This window comes from Aristolochia californica, unplaced genomic scaffold, assembly GCF_029961685.1.
Source record: "Aristolochia californica isolate CCGP_79_NKW_82.1479 unplaced genomic scaffold, dmAriCali1.0.hap1 SCAF_3, whole genome shotgun sequence".
NCBI lineage: Eukaryota > Viridiplantae > Streptophyta > Magnoliopsida > Piperales > Aristolochiaceae > Aristolochia > Aristolochia californica.
In genome coordinates this window covers 5,494,906-5,519,515 of record NW_027181992.1, presented here as the reverse complement: position 1 = coordinate 5,519,515, position 24,610 = coordinate 5,494,906, and the positions used below count along the sequence as shown (strand labels likewise).

The following is a 24,610-nucleotide window of genomic DNA, read 5'->3' as shown; positions in this document are numbered from 1 at the left end:
GATACAAATACTTGCAGGTTATCAAGAGCATTGCCCATATGGGGAAAACCATTCTTTCATAGTTTTTATGGCTTTGTTTTCTGGAAATCAGTACAAAGTCCTGCATAACATTGGTAATTCACATCTTGATGTTATTATTCTCTAACATATGTGGTGAAAATAGATGTGTTGAGATGACTACAACTGCAACAAAACGGCAGAGTGGGGAGCTCTGGAAAAGGCAGAAAATTGCCAACATTATTAAACACAATATGGAAGGGATCATACAGAAGATTTTGCCCTCACATTCAGGTTCTACTTCTGTTCAAACTAATATTCTCAGAATTATTTTCTCCACTATTTCCTATTGCAGAAGCTGTAGTACTTGAAGGCACTTACTCCTAGAAGTAGAACAAAGATGGGAAATTGAGTCAAGCCAAGAAACAAAACTTGGTTTTCTTGTAACATCATTCAAGTCATGAGAGCATCACTTATCAAGGACCAAATTTGACCATCCTGTGGTAGTTGGGGGATAAACTGTGCTAACAATTTTAGTAGGTTGGGCAGTATCTTAGCAAAGGAAAAGAAGCATAGATTATATGAAAATATGATAACAAAGTAAAATCCAAATCCCATTGACTATCTAGGAAACTTGACCAACTATTTCTGTGTTCTAAACACCAATGCAGTCAAATAGAAGCCCACTTCGCATTTTCATATAATTAGATATTAATTCAACAACTAATATCAGTATACATAAGGCACATCAATCATCCAAAGGAGGGCAAAATTTGAAGATTAATGTTATTAGGTTAAACAATCCTTACTTTAAAAATTGCTTTTAAGAAGAACCTGGTAAATTGGAGATTGAAGCAACCCTGAGCTACTTGCACATGAGCAAGAATTGGATGCCTCTAAGAAGTAAGATTAGAATGAGTTTATATTAGACAACCAACTTGACCATCAATCTAGAGATTATAATTTTATCCATGAGCAATGAGATAATCATTGATAACCACCCCAAGTTAAGAAAGACGACAGAGAGGAGAAAGGGATCTTGCCCTCCTGGGAATGCAGAGAGAGGGGAAGGGGGACCTCTCACATCTTTTGTTTTTTGTGACAGGAGGGGCTGAATTATCCAAATTCATTAATCTCAAGTGTGAGACTCTTTTACCATGAGAATCACACAAGATACTTTCATATTTACTTTTTTAACACGTTGAACAATCTAAACCGAAAAGATCAACTTGTACACTCCCGTGAGCTTTAGGTCTTAAAACCTAGACTGGGGACTAGGTCCAGAGTGACATTGTAGAAATAAGAATTCATAAGCAAAATTTTATTCATGGTGTTTCCACCTTATATAATTTTTCCAGTACTTCTTCTAATATATGAAACAACCTAAGTACAAGCATAAATATTTTGCATACAAGTTTTATTTTGTTCAGGTACCATCATTTGGCAAAAAATAATTCTTGCTGCTCGGCTTAATGATGTGCAATGGGTACACAGAGCCACATTTAGTACTGTCAAATCCTTCAAAAGTATTGTCCACCTAGTGTTTTAGAATATCATTTAGTCCGATTACTTAACAACTCAGTGGCAGCCACCGTTGCTCACTTCAGCTTTTAACAAAATTGAATGGGGTTCATGCTCTGACAAGGTTCAAGTTTACGCTTAACACTCTCCTCAGAGATTCATGCATGCATAATTGTTATCACATTATGCCAAACAACAACAACAGGAATCACCGAGAAGCCAGTGACCCACTACTGAAAACAGCCTCCCATGTTTCCATGAAAGTTTTCTATATTTGTAGTTCAGCTGCTGGAACTTCTGTAAGGAGGGGCTTCCACCCTACTTTGATAATTTGAAGCCTAGAGGGGCTTCCACCAAAAGAACAGCTCGTCCTCGGGATGCTACCAAGGTCCATTTGACCATACCCCAGTAACCGACTTTACCTGCCTTACGTGAGATGACTTCGGGTACTGCCATTATTAGATAGAAGCAACAACAAGTCAAAAAAACTAATCCTGACTTAACATAAATCTTTTTCATGGATTACCGAGAAAACCACTTCCAGAAACCACAGAAAGAACAAGAATAGTGACAACATAACTGTAAATATTATACATAGCATGTTACACAAGGTAATTAAAATGCTACATACGTTTCCTTAATTAAAATGAGGTAAATATAATCAAATATTGACTTGTCCTCAAGCATGGTAACAAAAAGGAAAACTAGTGACAAAAGACAAGATAAGAGAAGTACCAGACTCACCACACTGGCGAATGAGCAAGGACAACAAAATATTACTTAAAAGACTGGTCGGCTCTCACACAAACATAACCAATTCTGGCCTGCTAAAGATATTGTTCTCCTCATCCTCCAAAACAGGGTAGGCTGAGACAAGTGCATCTTGTGCCCCAATATACAACGAGTTATAGATCTTCCAATAAATCTCCCTTACTTTCCTTGCAGGGTGAAACAACCCCTGGAGACAGTAATTGAGAACGGCAGTCGCACCCAATGCCACTCTCATCCCTTCTATGGCTTCCATTACTGCATTAATAACATGAGGAGATGTCTCAAATATGTTTGGAAACACATAGTTAAGCAAATGCACCAAAGCATCCTCGCAGCCCAGACCAGCAACACCCAGTGCCATGTGCTTAACAGCAGAAGCAGCTGTCTGTCTATGAACCAAATCTCGATCCATAAGAGCATCCTCAAGCAACGGTGTTACAGCATAAATGTAATCCTTCCCCATCTCTCCAATATATTCAAACAAAAAGGAGAGAGACTTTAAGACTCCATTCTGCACATTCAGCTCTGGGACCCGGTACTCATTCATTAAAGCTGGGAGGACAGTAAATGGAGAGCAAGTCTCAGCAACAATGGCAATTGCTACTGTAGTACAGACACGATTCTGACGTTCCTGAACCTTCAGATTGTTCAACAAAGTTGCTAGAACATCTTGGGGCCCAATAGCTTTTGCAATGTAACCAAACGTGTTTACAGTAGCCCTCCGGATACCCTTCTTATGAGCCTTTAACATTTCAAGAAGCTCAAAACAGATCCTCATCCATTCACGAGCTGGGACAAACTCAGCTCCACGATCTGCAATTCGGCCCACAAGATCAATGCAGTTTTCTTGCACCTTCTCATGCCTGTTTTTCAAAATAGGAGTTAGCCGTGGCAGAAGATCCTTGATGGGGGGAGTCATTTTAGTCATACCAATCACATTCACAATCGCTTTAAGTGCCCCCAATATGGACCCCAGGACCTCAGGGTACTCTTCTCCTAAATATTCATACAAAACAACACCCAAGTGACCCATAAGCTGTTCTTCTTGACACTGCTTCATAACAACAGCAATCCTGGAAATTAGATCGGCAGCTTGCTGCCTCACCTTTGCACTCTTATTATTCAAACGCCATTTTATCGTACCACAAATCTGGGGAAGGTAAGGTTTAACCCTTTGACCAAGGGCATTCACCACAGCTCCAAACCCATTAAGCATCACGTTAGCATCATCACTAGTCTGTTCTTGGAATGCATATAGGATGCCATCAATCAGAAGCTCTTCTAGCCGAGCATCAATATCTGATGCCCCCAAATTAGCTACAACTTTCTCGATTGTCTCCATTACCATTCTTCGATACGGCTCACTTTCATCTTTAAGGTCTTCAACAATTCTACCAACAATATCAGCAACACCCACCTTATTGGCGATCTCAACAGTAGTATCCACGAGTTGCCGATAGTTTCTGCGATCCAAAGCCATTCTTCTAACCCAGAAATTCCTAAAAAATTCTGGAAGGATATCACTCCGGATATAATCAGCCTCTACTCCTTCCGTGCTAACACATTGCTTAGCCACTTTGAGAACAATCTTCTTCATTTCTTCATCAGGTGATTGGAACTCACGGATCAGTATAAACATGACTTCCTTTGTATAGTAGCTAGCGTACATGGCATCCATAAGAGGGATAATAAAACCTATAGCTTTTAGAAAAGCTGCTAAGACCTTCCCCCGGTGGGACCTGATACCCTTCCACAGGGGCTTCAAGACTGAATCAAAGCTCTCAATCCCATAGGGTGCTGCAGCCTCTGCAAGAGCAGCAAGAGATAATGCAGTAATTGTTCGCACCTTCTGGTTCTCATCATTAAGCCCGTGTTCTATAATTTCCACAAGAGACCTCAGATGTGGCAGGACAGCACATCCCATCAGAATTGCAATCTGTTGGACAATTTTGATACCCGTGTGTCGAGCCTGCCATGACTTCTTACTCTGACAAACAGCTTTCAAGAATGGCAAAAGAGCAGGAATCCCTAGTGCAGAGGCAACAACACTGAATGCCCTGGCAGTAGTGTTCCGGACATATTCATCAATATTGTCAATGTCTGGTCTCATTGCTGCAATCATGGTGGCCAAGCCAGCTGCTTTGCTGAGATTGGAGATGATTTCCCTACCCTCCACACGAGCATAATAGTCCTCATCAATCAAAAGAGGCTCAATGACCACCAGAATTTTGTGCACGAAGGGCCTAACGAGCTCATCCAATTTATACAACACTCTGTCAATAACTTTCACCAAAAGGTGGCGCTCCTGATCTTCCAAAGTTGGTTGCATCAGCAAGGGCAAAATTCTATTGAAAAGAGGGCCTGCCCCAAAGTCTCGTGCCTTATCAGTAAGCTGTCGTAGGGCTGTTTTCCTCTGAGGAGGAGTACCATTTTTCACCTTAAGGAGCAGTTTCATGATCTTCCGCTCTTTTTGTTCTTCAGGTGACAACTCTTCCTCATCGTCTTCGTTCAGGAGAGCACCAAAGTGTTGGTAGTCCTCAGGCTTCATGAAAGGTAAACCACCAGGTGCCTCCTTTGGAACATCAAATTGCTGACCACGGTTCTCTTCAGGAATTGCATATAGAGGAGTCCCCAATGGGGTTGGTGTAGCAAGAAGCTTCCTCGCTGGAGTTCTGATGGGGACATAAGATGCAGGTGGGGGAAGAATCACGTAACCTTCCTGTGGGAACATAGCATCTAATTCTTCATCAGTCAAGGGCCGGTTGCGTTCTTCAATGTCTCTTTCCCATCTAAGAAGGTTATATTGCTCAGGGGTAAAGGCCCCTTGGAGATTGATGGCTCCTGGTGTTGGGGTAGCAAGATCTAATCCCCCAACAGGGGTGACACCAGGAGTATACGCTGCAGCAGGTGTGGCCCCAGGCAATGGTGTAGCACTACCCATACTTGCAGGTGTTTCATCCCATCTTGATCTCTGACGCTTTGGAGTTGGAGTGGCAAGCCCTGCCAGCTTTGGTGTTGCATCCCAAGTCATTCCAGCAGGTGTAGCTCCAGGAGTGACTCCAGCAGCAGGGGTTGCATCTGCATCAGCTAAGCGGCCTGGAGTGGGTGTCTCATCCCAACGGTTCCTCCTGGAGAGTGAAGGGGTCGCATCAGCAGCCACCCTACCAGGTGTAGGAGTGGCATCCCATCGGCCAATTCCAGGCGTTGAATCTGGCATGTCCCAATCAGAACTTGTGCTAGTTTTTGCCTTTTTGCTAGAACTGTCCTGATCCTGAGATTGATCCCATCGATTTCTCCTCTTCTGAGTTGCCTGAGCAGGTGCAGAAACAGCATCCTTGCCACGGTCCAAAGCCTTGTTCTCTTCTTCCTCCTTCTTCTTCTTTGCAATAGCTCTCAGTGTATCTTCCTTGTCTCTCTTCAATGCCTCCTCTTTCATAATATCAGCATAAGTCCTCACATTCACATCTGGGGTTTTCTCCCCCATAGCAAAAGGATCATTTCGCTCTGGTGAAATTATCCGATGAAGTCTCCTTTGCCTATACTCATCTTCTCTGTCAATAATTTTGGACGGCTTCTTGAATCCCAAGTCCTCATCCTCCATTCCTCTTGGCAGATCTTTCAAGACGGACTTAGGTGCAGTGTAAGAAGCTAATTTACGGGCAACTTCCCTTTCACCCGCATCTTGGTCTTCCTCATCTTCGTTAACAGGGATTGAACGCTCATAACCCTCAAAGCGGTTGCTCTCTCCATAAAGATCTTTATCAAAGGCAACAGCAGTCAGAGAAGCAAGTTCCTGCTCTTTCTTTCTCCTTTCTTCTTGGACCCTAGCTAGGTCGGAATCTACAGCCTCCATTTTTCGTGCCTTCTACTTCGGCACCCTAATTTACACTCCGACGATCCTAACTCACCAATTTCAGTTCTAGAACCACAAAAAGAAAAAGAATAATCAAAATCAGCGATAAAAACTGAACCGAACAACTACTAAATTCAAAACAAACAAATGAACTGACAAAATTAAGTTCAACAACCCTAGGTCTCCAGAAGAGTTAACAAACGTACCGCCACAGAGCTCACTGGAGTCTGACCAATCAAGGGGACGAGTTCAAAGCGCCGAAACTCGAACACCGCCTTAACAATGATCACACGGTAAGCCTGCAAAACCCTAAATGAGACGCGCAAGAATAGACCAAAATGAAACTGAAAAATCGACTTCTAACCAGGAACGCGATGATTCGGTCCTGGGTAAAGGGGCAGTGGAAATTACCTTACCTTGCCGGGGTGTTACCACTTTCCAATGTCCAAGGGATGCAAAGGGCAAAAAAGCAGGGAGCACTCACTCCCCTCCTTAACAGACAACCAAAGGCAGGAATTATCTCCTTGCATGTATATATGCACAATTATCATCGCGAAAACACGCTCGCCGCCCTCGGAGGGGCGTTTTCGTCTTTTCATAAAAGTGGTTCACGAAATAGTTTCGAAGCCCATAACGAATATCAGCCCGCTCACTACAGAAACAAATGTTATTAATGGATAAATTTGTTCTTTATACTGCATTATGAAGTCTTAACACTCGTCTATAATAATGTGTAGTTCAATTGTATTTAGTTCTTCACCAAATTCTTTTTATATTTTTTTATAATTTAATTATCTATTAAAAAAATTAAATTTATGTTGTACTCGAACCTCTCTCAAACTCGAGCTAAAACTCATTTAAAGTTTTTGAACTCAAGTTTGAGTTCAATTTAAGGGTTGAGGCTAATCTTAAGTTCGTGAGCTCGAGTTTGAAGTATTCTAAGGTCAAATTAAGTTGAGCTGGTCACAATCTGTCAAACAGTTTCTAACCACTAGAGATCTCTCTCATCATTTGACTAAGCCTCCTCTTGTTGTTAATGAAGAAGATGCATTATATAAAAAAAAAAAAAAATGGCTAGCTAGCTAATACATAGTACGAAAGAACATTTAATTAATAATATATTCCACATAGAAACTGCAAAAAACTGCTTGAAACTGAGAATCTGTATGGATGAAAAGTATTTGAAAGCCATCTTGAATTTGTATTGGTTTATGCTCAATGACACTAGTTTTTTCAAGAACAACACTCTACATCTTATTAACCCAATCACACAAACAGAACAATACAATAAAAGAATAAATAGAGCTCTAAAACCTACATATATACATTAAAAAGAGAACTGCTTTTAAAAAAAAAAAAAAAAAAAAAAAAAAACCTGCTGCACAAGGATGTATGCTGATCATGAATGGTCTGGAGATGCCACAAGAAGTTAAGGTCCGCTATGATGATGGATGGCAACATTTCTCAAGGAACCTGATGAGCCACTGAAATGGGTTGGACTCTGAAGTAGGATCATTCGAAGAAGTGGTAGGAGTTTTTGGCAGCTCCGAAAGTAAATGCCGATGAAAGCCATCTACTGCAGCAGCAACACCATCTTCATTTTCTATCTCTTTGGCTAAATTCGTTGCTCTTAGCTTCACCTGCAAAAAAACAAAGGTTTGAACGAAATGAACCAAATTGCAATTTTGTTTTATAAAGTCTGTTACCTACACGCCAACAAGTTAACCGTTCATATATTCCATACAAAAGGCAACCTATGGATATGAAGCAGTTATTTTCTCTAATATCTTAAAAAGGGGAATTTAACAAGGAACTAAATAAATAATAAATTTCAACCTCCTACTTCCTAATTATTTTTTTATTTGGTATGAATACCTATTCAACAGTTTCCATCCCATAAATATTTATGATACCTTGACATTCGAAAAGAAAATATTTATGATATCCAAAGCACTTATTCCCACTAAAAAATAGAGAAAGTAGCAAAACAGTCCAAAGAAAATAAACTTCTACGCATATTACACTTCACTAATTAATTACGGATGCAAAAATAGGATCAATAGCATCAGCAGCAAGAAAATATGGATCATGTGGGCAAATACCTCGGGCTCAAGCATAAATCTAATAGCATTTGAAAGGTTTTCAACAGTGAGATATGCGATTGGAATTGGTGCAGGACCAACCCCTATTGCCTGAATTCTGTCACCCCAGAAAAATTGATCTCCAAAGAATGGTACAATAGCAGTTGGACACTGAGAACATGTACAAAGTCAGGATAATACCCATGAAAAAATGCCAGGAAAGCAAATAAACCAAAAAACATGCCCAAAGACTTCAGGAAAATTACTGCTGCCATGCATTCGAAAAAGAAAATTATTGCTGTCTAAAAATATAACAACATTGAAAACAGAAATGGGCTTCTCAAAAACATCATACCCCTGCACGTAGACCAGTGGCTGTAGTACCAGCTCCACCATGATGCACCTGTAAAAAAATTTTGAGCATACAAACCCAATATTTAGAAAAATACACGTCAAAACATAAAAATAGACGGTTACACAACAAATTTTAGAAATACTACACAATCAGCCTTATCAGCATTTTTCAAAATAACTACAAATTTCCAGTATCTTTCAATACAACTACAAGTCATAGTTTTGGAAAAGTTATAAAGGTTTTCACATTCTTTAAGCAAACTATCAACATGTTGCGAGTTTTCCTTACCAGAATAGCATAAACACGGACAAAATAAATTGAAAGTTTACCAGATTATGAAAAAAATTTTAAAAAGACAGAAGTGTTGTCAGTCTTTCAGAAATGGCAAACAGGTTTTTTTGGTTAGATATATGAGTCTATAAGAATTTAGAAGATGGCATTTGTTATGCTATCAAGTCATAAGTGTACCTATTAGACCTTGACATTTGTTCCACTAGATTCCGGGTCATGTGTTTTAGGTGATTAAAGAGTTCAACACTGCCACTAATACAACAATTTAGTACCATTTCATACACTAATAGGAAAACTATTCATATTTGAAAACACTGATGTAAAAAAAAAAAAAAAAAACTATAATATATAGCCAATGATTCTCCTACTAAGAACTTAATTTCTGCCTGAGCTGAAAATGAAGGAATTTATGCACAAGCAAGTTTCACTTACCACTGCTGAGCATTGAGGAAACAGCCAATCATGAGGACAGTCCTCCAGAAGGAAAACATTATCAGGTGCTTCCTGAACTGCAATGTACAGACTGCAAGCTAGTTATAAGAGAACATTTTCTACAGAATAACGATATCAGAGTAAACACCAGAAGCACCATCTAAGAAAACGGATTTTTGGAACAAGTACATAAAAGCATTATTGCATTTTGTTTATGCCAACCATGAGATAAAAGAGTCAGATTATAAAAAACTAGAATCCCCTAGGCTCTCTGCCACTTTCATCAAGGCAACATAAAGGTAAGACTATACTTTGATGATACAGCAATTTGAGATTAATCTATTTCTTTTGTTTTCTTTCCTTTTTTTTCTGAACAATCTGCCCTACTGCAAGTTTCACCTTTTTCATACCAGTGTTTCATAATTGAGGGATGAAGCACTTGTATTCTTCTCGACTCTCATCAAGAAAGTAGTCGGTATAACATATCAAACGATTGGGATGGCAAATCTATATAAGGTTTGGTCTTTCCAAATCATCCTCCATCAATGGCAAGGTACTCATTAGCCTGCATAAATCATGATCTATTCCTCCACTAGACAAGCATAGATAAAAAAAATAAAAAAATTTGAGAAAAGATGTTAATGTATATTAAACCCAAAGGAGAGGAAACAGATTTAGGATGGAGCCCCTCTTACAACGAGGATTGAAGGGCAACCCCCTCTTTAGCAAGGGAATCACCAAGACAAATTGCTGATCAAGGAAAGTGCAATGAAGAACAAGCAGGATTAAAAATGTCCTGAATTTCAAAAAATAATGACCATAACTGCCATGGAGGGTCCTTCTTGCCCGAACACCAGCTAATAACAACAGAGGAATCGGCTTCCAAGAGTAGAAGGCCTTTGAAACAGTCCTCGAAAATCTTTAACCTGAACCTCTATGCTTGAAGCTTAGAAGTGGTGGAGTCAAGTCTTGCCAAGCGGCCCAGTGTAGGAGGCAAGGACCGCACCAGAGTGGTCCCTCAACATGCCACCAACACCAGCTGATACTGAATTCCCAAGGGAAGAGCCACCGAAATTGAGCATAGATAACTTGAATATTCCACAAATGACATAATTCCTAATAATTTCAGTGTTTAGATTCTCTTCCTTCAAAGATCCAGTACTAGCCTTGGTTGTAGCATTTTGGAAGGAAAAAAAAAGGCAATAAACCTTTACTTATAAAACTCAAAGATAATATATTAATTATATAACTTGCTCAGTTGCATTAGTGACAAGCACCCTTTAAGTTTACACCATGCTGAGAAGAAGGAACATGTCCTTGTCATGCATTAACAGCCGCTCAACCGAGAAAATGGATATTGTCAATCAACATCCACTTGTTTATAAGGCATTGCAAAAATCTTTTACCAAGGAGACTGACCAAACCACAGAATAGCATAAAATGGCTGAAAATACCATGCTCAGAAGTCAAGTCACCAGTTAATGAGGAAACATAGTAACGTATGAACAAAGATTAACAAATGAATGCTCACTTAAGTAGAGCATATGAACTTACAATTGCCAAGATCACCCCAACCCTTGTCAATTATACCACGCTGTCCTGTGTCTCTTAATGCCTCCAGAATTATAGTTGTGGTCTTCTCGGCATCCTCTAGAGGCTTAGAATGCACAAGAAATTTCTTAATCGGAGATGGCTAAAAAGTTATATTATCAAACAGAAAATCCTCCCTTACTCTAGCAGGTTGAATAGCAAGGCAAGTAAATCATCATCATTAAAGCTTGTTACAACTATGTGACCATGAAACAAAGCACTCCAATAGAAATATTTAAAAATTGTCTAAATTAAAAAAATGTATATATAAAATCCTTTAAGCCCTGCTCAACATAAGATGCCCAAACTATTTTGTGTTTTTACTTTTATTTCGTGAATGTTATATGTTTCACTCATTCATTTGTTGACAGCGAATATGGTTAAATTTGTGAAAGTTGATGCTTTTTAACAAAATATTATATTTCTACAATGATGTGATGACTTTCAATTAGCTTTGGTTATTTTAACACAATTATATTGATAGGATTGCACTTTTTTTTACTATGTTTAAAGGATATCTTTCCTAACATAAATATATATCACTGACTATGTGAATTGAGATAGAATCACAGTCTAAGGTCAATTGATATGTTAAAAGGATATCTACCATAAGCATGTTAAACACATATTCTCCTAGTAATTTTTTTTTAAAATGAATATTCTCCTAGTAATTTTTAAATCCTTTTTGGGCCAAGTCCCTTACAATGCTACCCTTTTCAATATTAACCGACTACTACTTTCACCTTAAAAGAAATTATGATATGTTTTCCAGCATCAGTATGCTGCCAGAGCATTTTCACATTTCCTGGTCCTGTTTTCTATTAATTCCGTGTGTTTCTTTATCAATTAGGATCAGCACCATGCGTTTTGCAATATAGCACAATTTTTTTATACACAAGCCCAACTAGAAAAATTACACAAAATCAAGCCATGTCAAGCAAAGGCCATGAGATATTATGTAAACAGAATGCCTTGTGCGGCACATTAGCTTCTGACATGTTATTGCAAGAGAAGGCAATGCATTGGAGAAAAACATATAACATCAGTCATTCTTATTTACTACATTCCATATCATAATTAATCTATGGACACAAAATTGAGAAATAACCAAGAGCATTGTAAAAGTACAGCAAACAATACTACTCATGAGAACAAAAATAATTCAAACAACAAAAACTTAACCAACATAATTCCTTATAAAGACAACAGATAAACAAGCCTAAAGTTCTTCCAAGCAAATATATGGACATACCATGCTACCAAAGCCCACGTAAATAGGCTTAGGCCCTTTTTTAATCCATTCCACAAACTTTCTTTGAGGTTCAAATTTGGAGCCAAGGTTTAAGAAACAGAAGCCAACAACATCTACATGAGTGCCCCAATCTGAACAAATGCAATAACACATCAGATTGTAAAAGAAAACATACCCCTGTTGGTTGAAAATTTACAAAAAGAGGTAAGTTATAGAAGAATTTGAAGGTAATCAGGTCACCAATAGGTAAATATAATTTGACAGCTTCATTCTGCTCTTGCAGGAAATTCATACACATCCATGGAAGACAACCTTTGGACAACTTTAAACTAAACTGAACAGATTATTGATTCTAAATACCACAAATAAGATTTGCAATAGAAACTACCCAAGTTGGATACCCACTTTTCACTTTTTAAGGAAATTTTGAGCTCTATCACTATTATTTACAATCTGCCTGAACATTTACAAATTATAATTGTTTAATTTTTACTTAAAATATTAAGGTATTTAAACACTTCATATCTGACAATCTTTACTCCAAAATGACAAAGATCCACTATGTCAGCTAAATTCTTTTAGTTCAACATTAAATTTACTGCACAAAATAGAAATGGCAAAGTTTACTTGTATTGAAGAATATGACCAATCTAAGCAATAGTACATCTCAACAGAAGAGGACACAGAAATTTTTATAAGGGGAGCCATAGTAGAAATAAGCAAAGTCATTAACAATTATTTTTACGTCAAAATGTCAAAAAAATATAAATTTAAATTAAAAATAAAACCATAAACTTCTGAAGTAGATTTTTCTCCAATAATATTTATTATGGGCTTTTCTAAACAAAACAATGGGGTCGTAAATGAAAACAAAGAAAAGTTTTTTTCATAAGAGTAGCTACTACAATTTCTACTTTGCATAAAAAAATTAGGGGACTACGAGTACTTTGGATTCCGGGGGGGGGTTGCAGTGGTTGTGGCTTCTCTGCTAGAGATACAAAATATAACATTGCCGCTAGGGTAGATGGCTTCAAAATTGTTCAAGTTTAGATTTATAGAAAATATTACCGTGTCAACTACATAATTATTTATTTGTATTTATATAAACTATAATTTATTATTTATTTTATATGAAATATAATATAATAATAATAAAATAAACTACTGTTAACTAATGTATTATATTATTAATTATAAATTATATAAATAAATAAATAGCTAATTACTAATAGCTAAGTCCCAGCAGTTTCCCAAAATCCTATGAGCTATTTCTATTATGTGAGCCCACTTAGCTCAGGGATTAGGCATTTGTAATGCGATGGTCATAGGTTCGATTCCAATAGCCAGTTTTTCCATTTATTCATTTTTTTCAATGATTTACAATGTCTCCTTGAGATCAAGAGAAATGGGAAGACTCATCTATTTTCTCCAAATGCCGGGTCAAAATAGTATGTTACGGGAACTCCCAACTATGAACACAAAATAATAAAAAATGATTGAAGCCGTTAGATCACTACAAAACAAGAAAGGGATACTTAACTTCCTATATATAATTATATAAAATAATCTGGTTATTGAGACAATTCATCTCATTCTTCTTTATAGTATTTCAGCGAGTTTAGCTTTGTTTATCATTTACTTCAGTGTTAATTTATTTCTTCAAATGCATGTACACACACAAATAAAGATAGACCAATTAAAGTATCAAGAAAATCTGGAAAATGACAATTTTCATGCTTTCTCTGCCTGCTATGCTTGGCTTAAATAGAGTGGAGCTCTTGATTCTCGGATTTAGTGCAACTGACCCAATCTTGATTCAATCTAGAAGCCATTTTTTTTTCAAATGGATGGATACGTAGAACAGAAAAAAAAACTGTATACAACTATTTCTATTAAATTTACTCTTCGACAAGTAAAAGCATGGGTACTGATGACATGGTAATGAAGGTCAATGTTCATCGAAACAGAGCTGGATGAGTTTCAATCTTTCGCAAATATTGCAGCTTAGTGAGACTAAGATGAGATTGGGTCAACCTGATATACTTCAATTATAAAAGACAAGTGCATCCATCTAGTATTAAATTCTTTTATATTATAATATAATACAAGAGCAATGAAGTATGAAGCATCACATGTAGCATTAAAACCATACCACTTGGCTTTGGCACAAGGTGAGGGCTCCACATGTATCCTGTTGGCAAATGAGATATTGATCCATGATATGTACTAAAATATGCAATTGGAGGAAGATTCAATTTCCTTTTCCTGAAGTCATTTATGAATCCTCTTATGGACCACCATACAATTAAGTCTACGACAAGGTATGAAAGCTGTATTGCATAAAAAAACATGAGTCAATTGGATTAAAAGCAGCCAAACTATTAAAATAAGCACTCATATGAGTAAAGAATATACCCGATAACCAGCACTCTGTGGAACACGAGCTAAAGGGTGAGGAAATTCATGTGTTGGCCTGCCTATCAAATATAGAAGTAAGAAGCTGCATCATTATCTCAAAATTATCCCCTATAAAGTTAAGACTACATTAGGAAAGCACTCAAGAATCTTGAATTAACCCTATCCCTCAAGTGATCTTGATGTGGTAAATCAACTACAATTATGAAGTGGGTGAAAGTTTCTCCTAGAAAGGATGAAAAGATCATGGATTTGGCTAGTGAGTTGAATTGTTCACTGGGATGACATGTGAACAGTTTCATATAATGCTTTTATGACCCCTACTTAATTTCTCTGGAGTGAACAATTATGAGAGAACCTATCAATCTCAGATGCTGATACATGTCTTTTTGGTATCTGAAAGCAGCCAATAAGAATCAATGTAAAAATAGAATAAAGCAGAAACAAATAAAAGAAAAAATAAAGGATTCAGATCCTGCAACATATCCATACACGAGAACTGAATACAGAACTAGTCCAACTAGCTTATTGCCATCAGAAACCTGGAAGTATAGCAAAATATCTTTCTTGACAAACAAAACACATTATCCTGAAGAACATATCTCATCTAGAACTCTGATCACACAGCCCTACCAATGGGACCCAGATTGTTCCAAAAGCTGCAGCCACAGTTTAGATTTAGACACCCCTCAGGAGGAGGGGCCCAAATAGATGTAGGGATAGAGTGTTCAACATGGTTGGTCACACCCTTCCAGTTCCTAGGGATGAGAGAACTAGGAATATGGGAGGTATCATGAAGCTTACTTGACCAAAGGAGACACTGTTCACAGCCGGTTCTATGACACCACGAGTGGATTTTTGTCTAACCTCAAAGGTCCACCTATTTTGTTCTTCCCACATATTTCAGATGATGGTAGCAAAAGAAATCATCCAAAAGTTCTTTTCAACTTTACCGCACAGCCCAAAGGTTAGTTTGATCAAGCATCTCTTTTAGAACATAGGCATATGGAACTACAAGTTTAACACAGGACTGCATATCTTACGTATAATCCATCTAAGTTGTGCTACCTCAGAAAAGCAAGCCCATTTTTTCAACATAGGCACCTCCTGTAATGTAGGAACCAACTATTACACTCCACATCAAACCACCAGCCGACACATACAATGTGGAACCAGTTAACAGACCTTGCAAAAAGTGAGGCCATGAAGTTAATACAAGGTTGTGAATTATATCTCATAAAAGATGTGGTCCCACATTAACCTAGGGACTCATAATAGAAATGACCTATATCTCCTTAACCAACAGATAGCCAGATGGGAGTGTATTGAAACTGTGGAAGTCAATGGAATGTCTGAAATGATCAGTAATCCAAGAGGTGTAATTCTTAATTTTGTCAGTAGATGAATGTAAACAACAACTAAAAATTATAACAATTAGAGATACTTAAAGACTATGAAGACATCTTGTAAGTGACAATATACAAAACAATTTGAGTGAAAAAGATAATTAAGGATTCTCCTTCTATGCCTAAACCCTAAAGTATGAAATCTCAATGTTTTCATATAAATAGCCTTTCCATAGTTTTCCAAAATGCAAAATTAGTAAAAGACATCAGTACTACCTCTTAGGGGTTAGTCCAAAATTAATCAGACATAAAGTACTCCTGCATTACTTAGTTCATTTGATTAGGCCCTTAGTCCAAGATGATCTCCTCTTCATTTGAATAACGTTAGGTAATCTGCTGAGGCAAAAACGGGGGAATTAGGTTTCATACCTATTTTGTGAATCATCCACATGAATCGTGCGTGAGACGCGTTTCTCGTCCCCCCCTGCGAAGGAGAAAATTTCCTCCCGAAATTTTTTTTCTCCTACTCGGCCTTCCTCCCCCGAATTTTTTTCCCTCTATCTTGTCCCTCTCGGCTTCTCTCTCTTCTCCCATAGCTATAATTAATTAAACCAATGGTTTTAAATTTTGTGACAATAAATTATTAATTAATAATACGTAAAAATATATATTATGTTATTGATAAAATAAATTATTTATTATATTATTATATTATTTTTTTATTACTGTATTAAACTAGTGGTTTTTAATATTAAATATATCTTATGTCATCAAAATAATAATCCATATTTTTTATTTATAAAATAATTGTTTTTATTTATTCAATATATTCATTTTATAATTATTGTATTAAATTAGTGATTTAATAGTCATAATTAAAATGTTATTAAAATAAATATTTGATAAATTGTTTTGGCTTAATTATCACATTGCTATAATTAATTAAACCAATGATTTTAAATTTTGTGACAATATATTATTAATTAATAATACGTAAAAATATATATTATGTTATTGATAAAATAATATATTTATTTATTTATTATATTAATTTTTTATTACTGTATTACATTAGTGGTTTTTAATGTTAAAATATATCTTATGTTATTAAAAAATAATTTATTTCTTTATTATATTCGATTATGTTATTTTTTACTTTTATTTATTTTTTTATAATTTATTCCAATCACACCTAATTATTATATTATTTTATAATAAATTGTAATCATTAAGTAATATAATATAGTCTTTCATTAGTTTATTAATATATTTTAATACTACACATTAAATCACTTCTAAGTGTAGTAATCATGCTTATTTTGGTTAATTATCTGTTTAGGCATATGTTTTATTTAAGTATATTACAAAAAGTTACACATTCTCTTGTTATATCATATTTTTCATTTCAGGGCACTAACACTGGAATTTATTTTCTAATGCACTTGAACTTGTCTATACTAACACACCAAAGGATGAGTTGAAGTTGAATCAATTCATTTCAGATGAATTGAAATCTTGACTTTATTTCAAGTTCATTGTGGAAAAATCCCCCCCCCCCCTCCCTTAAAACCTTCTAGGACACTATTTCTTATGACACTCTTGAGCAAATCCAGTATGCTGTGAATAGCGCAAGAAATCAACCCACAGGTGATTTTCAACTGAGTGGAAGATGTGACATTTAGTTACAAAAATAATTGACTTTTTGGTCTAATAAATAACATCTAAGAAAACTATAATTCTTTAGTAAGAGAACAGAATCCATTTGAACAATCATTGAAGCAAATAGCTCTTCAATAAAAGAAATAAACCATAAATAAACAAGAAGTCAAATTATACTCACGTCCAAGGCATTGTGAAGAAAATGTGAAGAGGAACACCTAGAGCTTCAGCAACATGTGCATGTCCTGCATGCACAATCAATTGCAATATCTTTCAATCTATTTTTAAGCAAATGGTAACATGGATTGCAGCAAAATTCAGTCAGCAGAATTCACGCAAGATAAAGTGCTGATGAATGGAAGTGCTTGCTTTCATTTTGCACTGAAGTGCAGCAAACAGATAATGGAAAACAACAAGAAATATCAACTAGAGGCATGGACATATAAATATCCAACATGGTTATACAAGAATTTTATCACGAAGATAACAGTGTAAAAAGAGGGTTCAGAGCAGAGCTCAATTTCAGGTCAAATATTTACAGCCGGAGCTCACCATAAGCTGGAGGGTTTGCAATAATTGCCTGAGCTCTAAAAGGGCTGCCAGTTTCTAAATCAGGTTCTATGCATGCGGGAAGAAGAGAATCAATGATAGTCTTAAGCTGCTTCCTTTGTTCAGATATCTCAGATGGTCCGGATGGTAGAAAGCCTTTATTTCTTGCCATATCTGTCAAAAAAAAATACAATAATTGAAAATATATGAAAAGATCCATAAAATTTTCATAGCAAAACATGTGCTATAAGGGCAAGACAACACTTATGAAGTGAAATGTTAAGCCAGTGTTGGCACTCTTCATATCCTCAAGTCAATTCATCCATGGGATGATAAAATCTATAATGGTTTTCATAAACTGAAAAGCATTATTGCTACCATACCTACTATAGTATAAGATTAAATGGTAACTATGAAGACATCTCAGAAAGCCAATAACTTCTAGAGCAGTCTCTAAATTTCCTTGTCCATGGAGAACCAAAGGAATGGTACCAATATCAGATCAAACAGAGAAATGACAAAAGTTAATAGAAAAGGGATTTTGTTTTTTTTTCAGTAAAGTGAGATTTTCATTGAAGAGCAAGAATGTAAAAAAATACATAATCAGGAAAAGAAAGAACAAAATTGACCTGCATAATAACAATGTAACACAAGAAAAGGGATTGACTGCTCAGTATATCATAACAAGTCCCCAGCACATTGAATGCCGTTCATTGCCAATACACACAAAGCCTATTTGAACCCCAATGGAAACAGAAATCCATCCATAACCAAGTTTTTATGGCCATGCTCATGGAAACAGATCTGACATGTGCTCAAATAATTGACAAGCAACACAAATCATGCTTATCAACTTAATGGTAAATGATCATATTTTGATTTTTCATGCATAAAATATAGTGGAACCAGGATGAGCTACATACTGAGAGAGAGAGAGAGAGAGAGAGAGAAGCAGAATAGCATGCAAGAAAAAATTTCTGTTATGAAAGGACAGATATTTAATTTCCAGACAATTCAAAAATTACATTCTAATGGTGAGAAAATTAAATCACAAGTCAACTTTTCGTATCATACCCTACAATTGACAGCTCTCTTTCTATATCTTATAACAGAGGGCCAATACAAGAGAAACGATTACAACAAGTTTCCAACTTCTACCTCTCTTGGAAGCCATCTCTGTCTCCTTCATCAAATACTTGAAGCTCCATTTTTCCCCACTTAAGATTCTGAAGTTCTGTTAGTGTCTTTCTTTCCTTTCAAAATAGAAGGAAATATCACTTACATCTCTTCAAGCATTTCTTGGTCAATTCTCACCTTTAGAATATTATTTTCACACTTTTCAATCGAGCAATTGGTGATCATTCCTTAGCAGCCTCTCTGCCACTTGTGACTCGCAGCAAGCCCTCCCCCCTGCTGTTAGGCAAACTGCTCGTATCGGCATGCCTCACGCATAACCCTTGGGGCTTATGTAGAGAAAGCAACAGTCACAAATTCAATTGTAACTACTCAAGTGGCATTATTGATCAGTTCACTTCCTAGATCCACTCTAGGAAGGAATTCCAGTATCTTGGTGGGATCTCTCTTTGTAGCAATTGGCAAGCCATTGCTCAGATGTCTGCACCAACTCGTGGCCCAACCTTACAGATTAGTAACCTCCGTCCCCTAACATCCTCAATCTTAATTTTGACAGAAGCACTCATGGCAACGCTGGGTCTCCAGCTTTGGTAGAGCCATCCATGATTTTGATGGCTCCATTCTCATCTTGTATTCTTGGGCAAAGGGGACTTCTAACTCCACTTCTGATGAGTTCATGGCACTTCTCCAGGGTCTCATCGTTTTCAATGATCACCTATCTAGGCCCCTTATTATTGAAAGCGACTCCAAAGTGGTGATAAATTGGTGGTCCTCCTCCTTTACCTAGACCTCTTGGCGCCATTGGTCGACCTTTCTTGAAATCAAGGATATTTCCTCCTTTTTTTTCTTATTCTTGGTCCCATATACCGAGATCAGCAAACTCAGTGGCTTATTCTCTTGCAAAACAAAGAGTCTCCCTCCATTCTCTTGTTGTAAAGGGAATGCCCCTTAACTGATTGTGTCTTCTCTTTCTCACTTAATAAAGGTCACCATTTAAAAAAAAAAAAAAATGAATACAAGAGAGATAGCATGAGGAGCCTCACATTCCTTTTACCATCCACTCTCTTATCCAACCACATTTTATAGAATCGAGAGAGACACAGTCTTAAATCTTATACTATTGGAATTTAATTTCCTAATACTTTGGACATTAAATTCCTTAACATCTGTTCAGCAGTATAACAAGTAAATACCTGATTTTGGTCTAACACACTCTGCTCCCCACAGCTAGGCACAGGCAAGAGCAACTCTGCCCAAAATACTTACTCCCTACAAGACCTGACTTAAAACACATGCCAGTCAAGACCTTGATGCTTGTGTGCGTGTGGTCTTTTAAAGGCCTTGAACTCCCACAAGCTTTCATTTTTTTCTATAAAAGTGAGAAAAGATCTTTCTTTTCAATCCCAGAAACATGAAATGACTTTTCAATGTTAAAGAATTTTAGACTTTCACAAAATATTAAATCAACTTCCCCAACAAATGCTTCCAGGAGACAGTTATTCGTGTGTAACATCCAGACAACACTGACATGCAACTGAAATCTAAAAGTATCTTACCCACAAAGAACGCAGAAACAGGTGAACTTGTTTCAACAGCCAGAAATTGACAAATTACAAACTCAACCATTCAAAAAGGATATTAATGCCTATTTGGCCACTATGTAAATGATAAAAAATGGGAAAATTTGCCAGCTAAAAATAGTTAAGACCTCTTACATCCAGCCAGAATTCGTGGGTCACCACCTAGTGGATAAAAATCTACACCAGCTGACTTCACAAAAATCCTGAAGTTACTGTGAGTTGCTAGCCTGACAGTATGTCCAAATTCCTGCAGGAAACATCTATCAGTTTGCCTCACAAATTAAGTATAACATCATCCTACAGATGGGGGGAAAGAGAGAGAGACAGAGAGACAGAGACAGAATAAGAAGAACAGGAAGACCAGCATCATTTCAAAAAAAAAAAAAAAAAAAAAAGAACAGGAAGACCTCCCCCCCAAAAAAAAGGTAGAGCAGAGTTTTATATAATTCATGGATGAATATGACAAATGGAATCACATCAACCTGAGACCAGTACATAAAGCTTCAGTCTTTTTTTAAATAAAATAAAGTTTCAGTCTTGACCAAAATATAAGCAATAACTTTGTTAGTCATCTTTCATCAGTTTTACAATGCTACAATAGCTGAGACAGGTTCACCTTGTTTAGCCACAATCAATCAAAAGATATCCTCCAACAGAAATAATTTGTCCAAATAAAAATGTCCAGAACGACTAAATTTTACACTCATAATTTTAGTAGAAGCATCTCTCCTGAACATTATTATGTGAACAAAAATGTCCAGGACTCCTAACACCATAGGAGCACAACTCTAAATAGTATATGAACCTCTACATGAATAAGAAGCAATCCAATTTACAAAAACGGAATGCAACAAGAAGTTATTCAAAAGAAAAAGAGAGGGGGGGGGGGGGGGGGGGGGGGGGGGTCATCAGTTTTACAATGCTACAATAGCTGAGACAGGTTCACCTTGTTTAGCCACAATCAATCAAAAGATATCCTCCAACAGAAATAATTTGTCCAAATAAAAATGTCCAGAACGACTAAATTTTACACTCATAATTTTAGTAGAAGCATCTCTCCTGAACATTATTATGTGAACAAAAATGTCCAGGACTCCTAACACCATAGGAGCACAACTCTAAATAGTATATGAACCTCTACATGAATAAGAAGCAATCCAATTTACAAAAACGGAATGCAACAAGAAGTTATTCAAAAGAAAAAGAGAGGGGGGGTGGTGTGGAGGGAATGAGAAGATACATAGTAACTGAGCTTAAATGATGAAACTAAACAAATCATGCCTGCAATCTCTTGGCAATTGCGAGAAAAGGCTGAACATCGCCCCTAGTTCCAACTACAAGTATAGCAATTTTCAGTTTTGGTACAGATTTATTGGCTTCAAGAGTAACTTCTTGATTTTCTATAGGCTTTATGTCAACAGAATCAAGCTTTAGCAGTTCCGATGCCACAGATGCACTTCGACTAATGTCGACCTCCACTGTTCCATCATTTTGGATTCTGATTAAATTCTCAATCAGCTCTTTCTGACAACCAAATCAAAGGAAGCGTTATTAGTTAGGGAACAGGCAATGTTCCAGAGAAGTAAAACAAATACAACTTAGAGCATGGACACATTTATTGATCAAAGATTGACAACTTATTGCCTAAAACATGCCTTCGTAATTTTTAAGCACCTACATATGTTCACACTCAAACTATTGTACAGATAAAAGGCTCAATACAATGTATGTATACACCTTTTTGTGTTCAGGAAGGCGATCAAGTTTCAGATTGTACTTTGGAGTTTCCTTCTTCTCTGTCTTAGACCGTGGTAAAGTATGTTCTTGACTCACATAAAGTACGTCTTTGTAAACATTGGCATTCGCAGGAGCAGTTTTGGAGTGTTCCAAACCTACCAATAGTGATCTCCACAATCAGTAAAAGCACGCATAGACTAAATGGAAAATATCCACAAAGATCAAGATTCACTCATGCCACAGTAGTGTGAAACGAGGCCAAAACAATTCAAACCAACATCTACTTCAGAAAATTCTCTTTGAAATTTGAACGCCTTTCTCGGTTTAATACAAATAGTAGCAATGACAGACAAGGGGTAAAGAAAGACAAACCAGGTTTATGAGAAGAAACAACCGTAGCACCAGATTTGGAGACTGTTGATCTACATTCTCCAACAGCAGTACCCTTGTGCAAGGGATCCGCCGTCCAGCAGTCCTCTGTCCCCATATAAGGTTGAGTTACTTGTTCAGCGACAAGCAAATCCGTTTCCATATGAGCACGCATGTCCCCTGTTTCCACCACCAGGTGATCAGATGTTTCTCCTAAACCGTTACTTTCCATCTCCCTTGAGCAGTTCCACAAATTGAAATCCCACGCATCACAACACGAACAACTCCGTTGTGATTAATTTAGAAACCGAAAACATTAAGGAAACGACAAAGCGAGAGCGAAAATGATATTCGTGAGCTTGGTGCATGTTTTGTGCCAGATGGCAACCTAACAGTCAAACTAATACTGGACGGTCCGGCGAGCACCTCTACAACCTTTGCAAACTTTAATCCACCCCAAGTCACGATACTTCCAACCACACACAAGAATAAAAGTAAAAGCCAGCAAGGAAAAAGTCTCACATCAACAGCAAAGTTTCTTCGAGAAAAAAAAAAAAAAAAACAGTGAACCGAAATCGGTATACTAAAGTTCCCCACAAAACCGTAAAAACAATAGCCAGACGCCGGAGGCAGTTGTACTAAATTCGGGAGTATACAGACGATATAAGTTCCATTATCCTTTCGGCAGAGAGAAACACCCCAGTCCGATCTAGAAGAAAAATCATTGAATCACATATTAGAAACTTAACTCTCCAAAAAATTTGGAAATGGAGAGATGAAGAAACGACGAAACAGGGAAGAAAATTGGGAGCAGTGGAACTGGGAAGCAGATTAAGGGAGTTGAGGAAAAAGCGTTAATATTATGAGAGAAGGTAGTCGTCAACAGCTACTACTGAATCATTGGAGAATCTGCGTCCGCAAGCATAGAAACAGCCAAATCAGCGACAATTTAGGTGAAATTTATCAGACGACAATAGATGCAAATATGCAATCAACTGAAACGAATTTACAGATATCTCGCGCGATTGTTTTAGGCCGGGACAGCGCTACTATTAGAGAATGTACCATGGCGCATCTGGTTTGGTATCTCTGATCATAAGGCGAAGATGCTGAGATATGTACCCTGGAGTCTGGACCCATGATAAAAATTTTAATCGAGCGCAGGAACCAGAAATTTGAGGATCCTCCCATCCCATGTGCACCATGCCAGCATCTGTCCAAAGTATCTTTTCCACGCTGTGGGGAAGGGTTGATTGTTTCCTTTTCATCCGACAAACAGAAGAAACTACCGGTTCAAAGTGAAAAAAAAATAATAATAATATTGAACCTCATGATTAACTATTATGTAAGTTGTCCGATCAGACGATTATCTCAACTATCCAATTAACGCGTATCTCGGTGATCTAATCCATGACTATCTCGGTCGGCCGATCATTATCGGATGACTGAGTTATTTCATATTTTTCACACCAAATAATTTTACGTATTGGATCAGTCTTTCAGGGTCTCTTACCCTTGTGCAACAAGGCCATCTACTAGCCGTATACATATAAAATATATTTAAAATTATAAGGTACTTTGCAACAATTGGGTGATGGATTCATTAAATAGAGTAATTAATCTATCACAAATCACAAGTCACAACTACCGTCATGGAACCGGTATGGTCCCACCGGAT

At 37.0% G+C, this 24,610-nt stretch overlaps 2 protein-coding genes across 6 annotated transcripts; both read right to left on the bottom strand.

Annotated features, from left to right (window-relative positions):
* Positions 1 to 1,605: 1,605 nt before the first annotated feature.
* LOC137958685 (uncharacterized) lies at positions 1,606 to 6,639 on the bottom strand. 4 transcript variants are annotated; one of them, XR_011114005.1, is made up of 4 exons: positions 6,554 to 6,633; positions 6,349 to 6,441; positions 2,254 to 6,208; positions 1,606 to 1,967 (listed from the first exon to the last, which is right to left on the bottom strand). XR_011114005.1 is itself a non-coding variant. In XM_068805774.1 (3 exons), the coding sequence occupies exon 3, from the start codon at positions 6,140 to 6,142 to the stop codon at positions 2,318 to 2,320; it is 3,825 nt and encodes a 1,274-aa protein (XP_068661875.1). In that variant the 5' UTR covers positions 6,143 to 6,208; positions 6,349 to 6,441; positions 6,559 to 6,639; the 3' UTR covers positions 2,057 to 2,317. The 4 variants fall into 4 exon arrangements, 2 of the variants coding, with proteins under 2 accessions (XP_068661875.1, XP_068661873.1); XR_011114006.1 differs by having other exon boundaries at positions 2,263 to 6,208; XM_068805774.1 differs by lacking the exon at positions 1,606 to 1,967 and having other exon boundaries at positions 2,057 to 6,208; positions 6,559 to 6,639.
* Positions 6,640 to 7,342: 703 nt separating this feature from the next.
* On the bottom strand, positions 7,343 to 24,015 carry LOC137959000 (sterol 3-beta-glucosyltransferase UGT80B1). Of its 2 annotated transcripts, XM_068806250.1 has the most exons (14): positions 22,936 to 24,011; positions 22,564 to 22,718; positions 22,108 to 22,350; positions 20,962 to 21,073; positions 18,116 to 18,286; positions 17,745 to 17,808; positions 14,559 to 14,616; positions 14,296 to 14,473; positions 12,144 to 12,274; positions 10,856 to 10,958; positions 9,302 to 9,378; positions 8,579 to 8,626; positions 8,245 to 8,394; positions 7,343 to 7,782 (listed from the first exon to the last, which is right to left on the bottom strand). In XM_068806250.1, the coding sequence occupies exons 1-14, from the start codon at positions 23,162 to 23,164 to the stop codon at positions 7,582 to 7,584; spliced, it is 1,920 nt and encodes a 639-aa protein (XP_068662351.1). In that variant the 5' UTR covers positions 23,165 to 24,011; the 3' UTR covers positions 7,343 to 7,581. The 2 variants fall into 2 exon arrangements, with proteins under 2 accessions (XP_068662351.1, XP_068662352.1); XM_068806251.1 differs by lacking the exon at positions 7,343 to 7,782 and having other exon boundaries at positions 8,249 to 8,394; positions 9,302 to 9,392; positions 22,936 to 24,015.
* Positions 24,016 to 24,610: the final 595 nt, after the last annotated feature.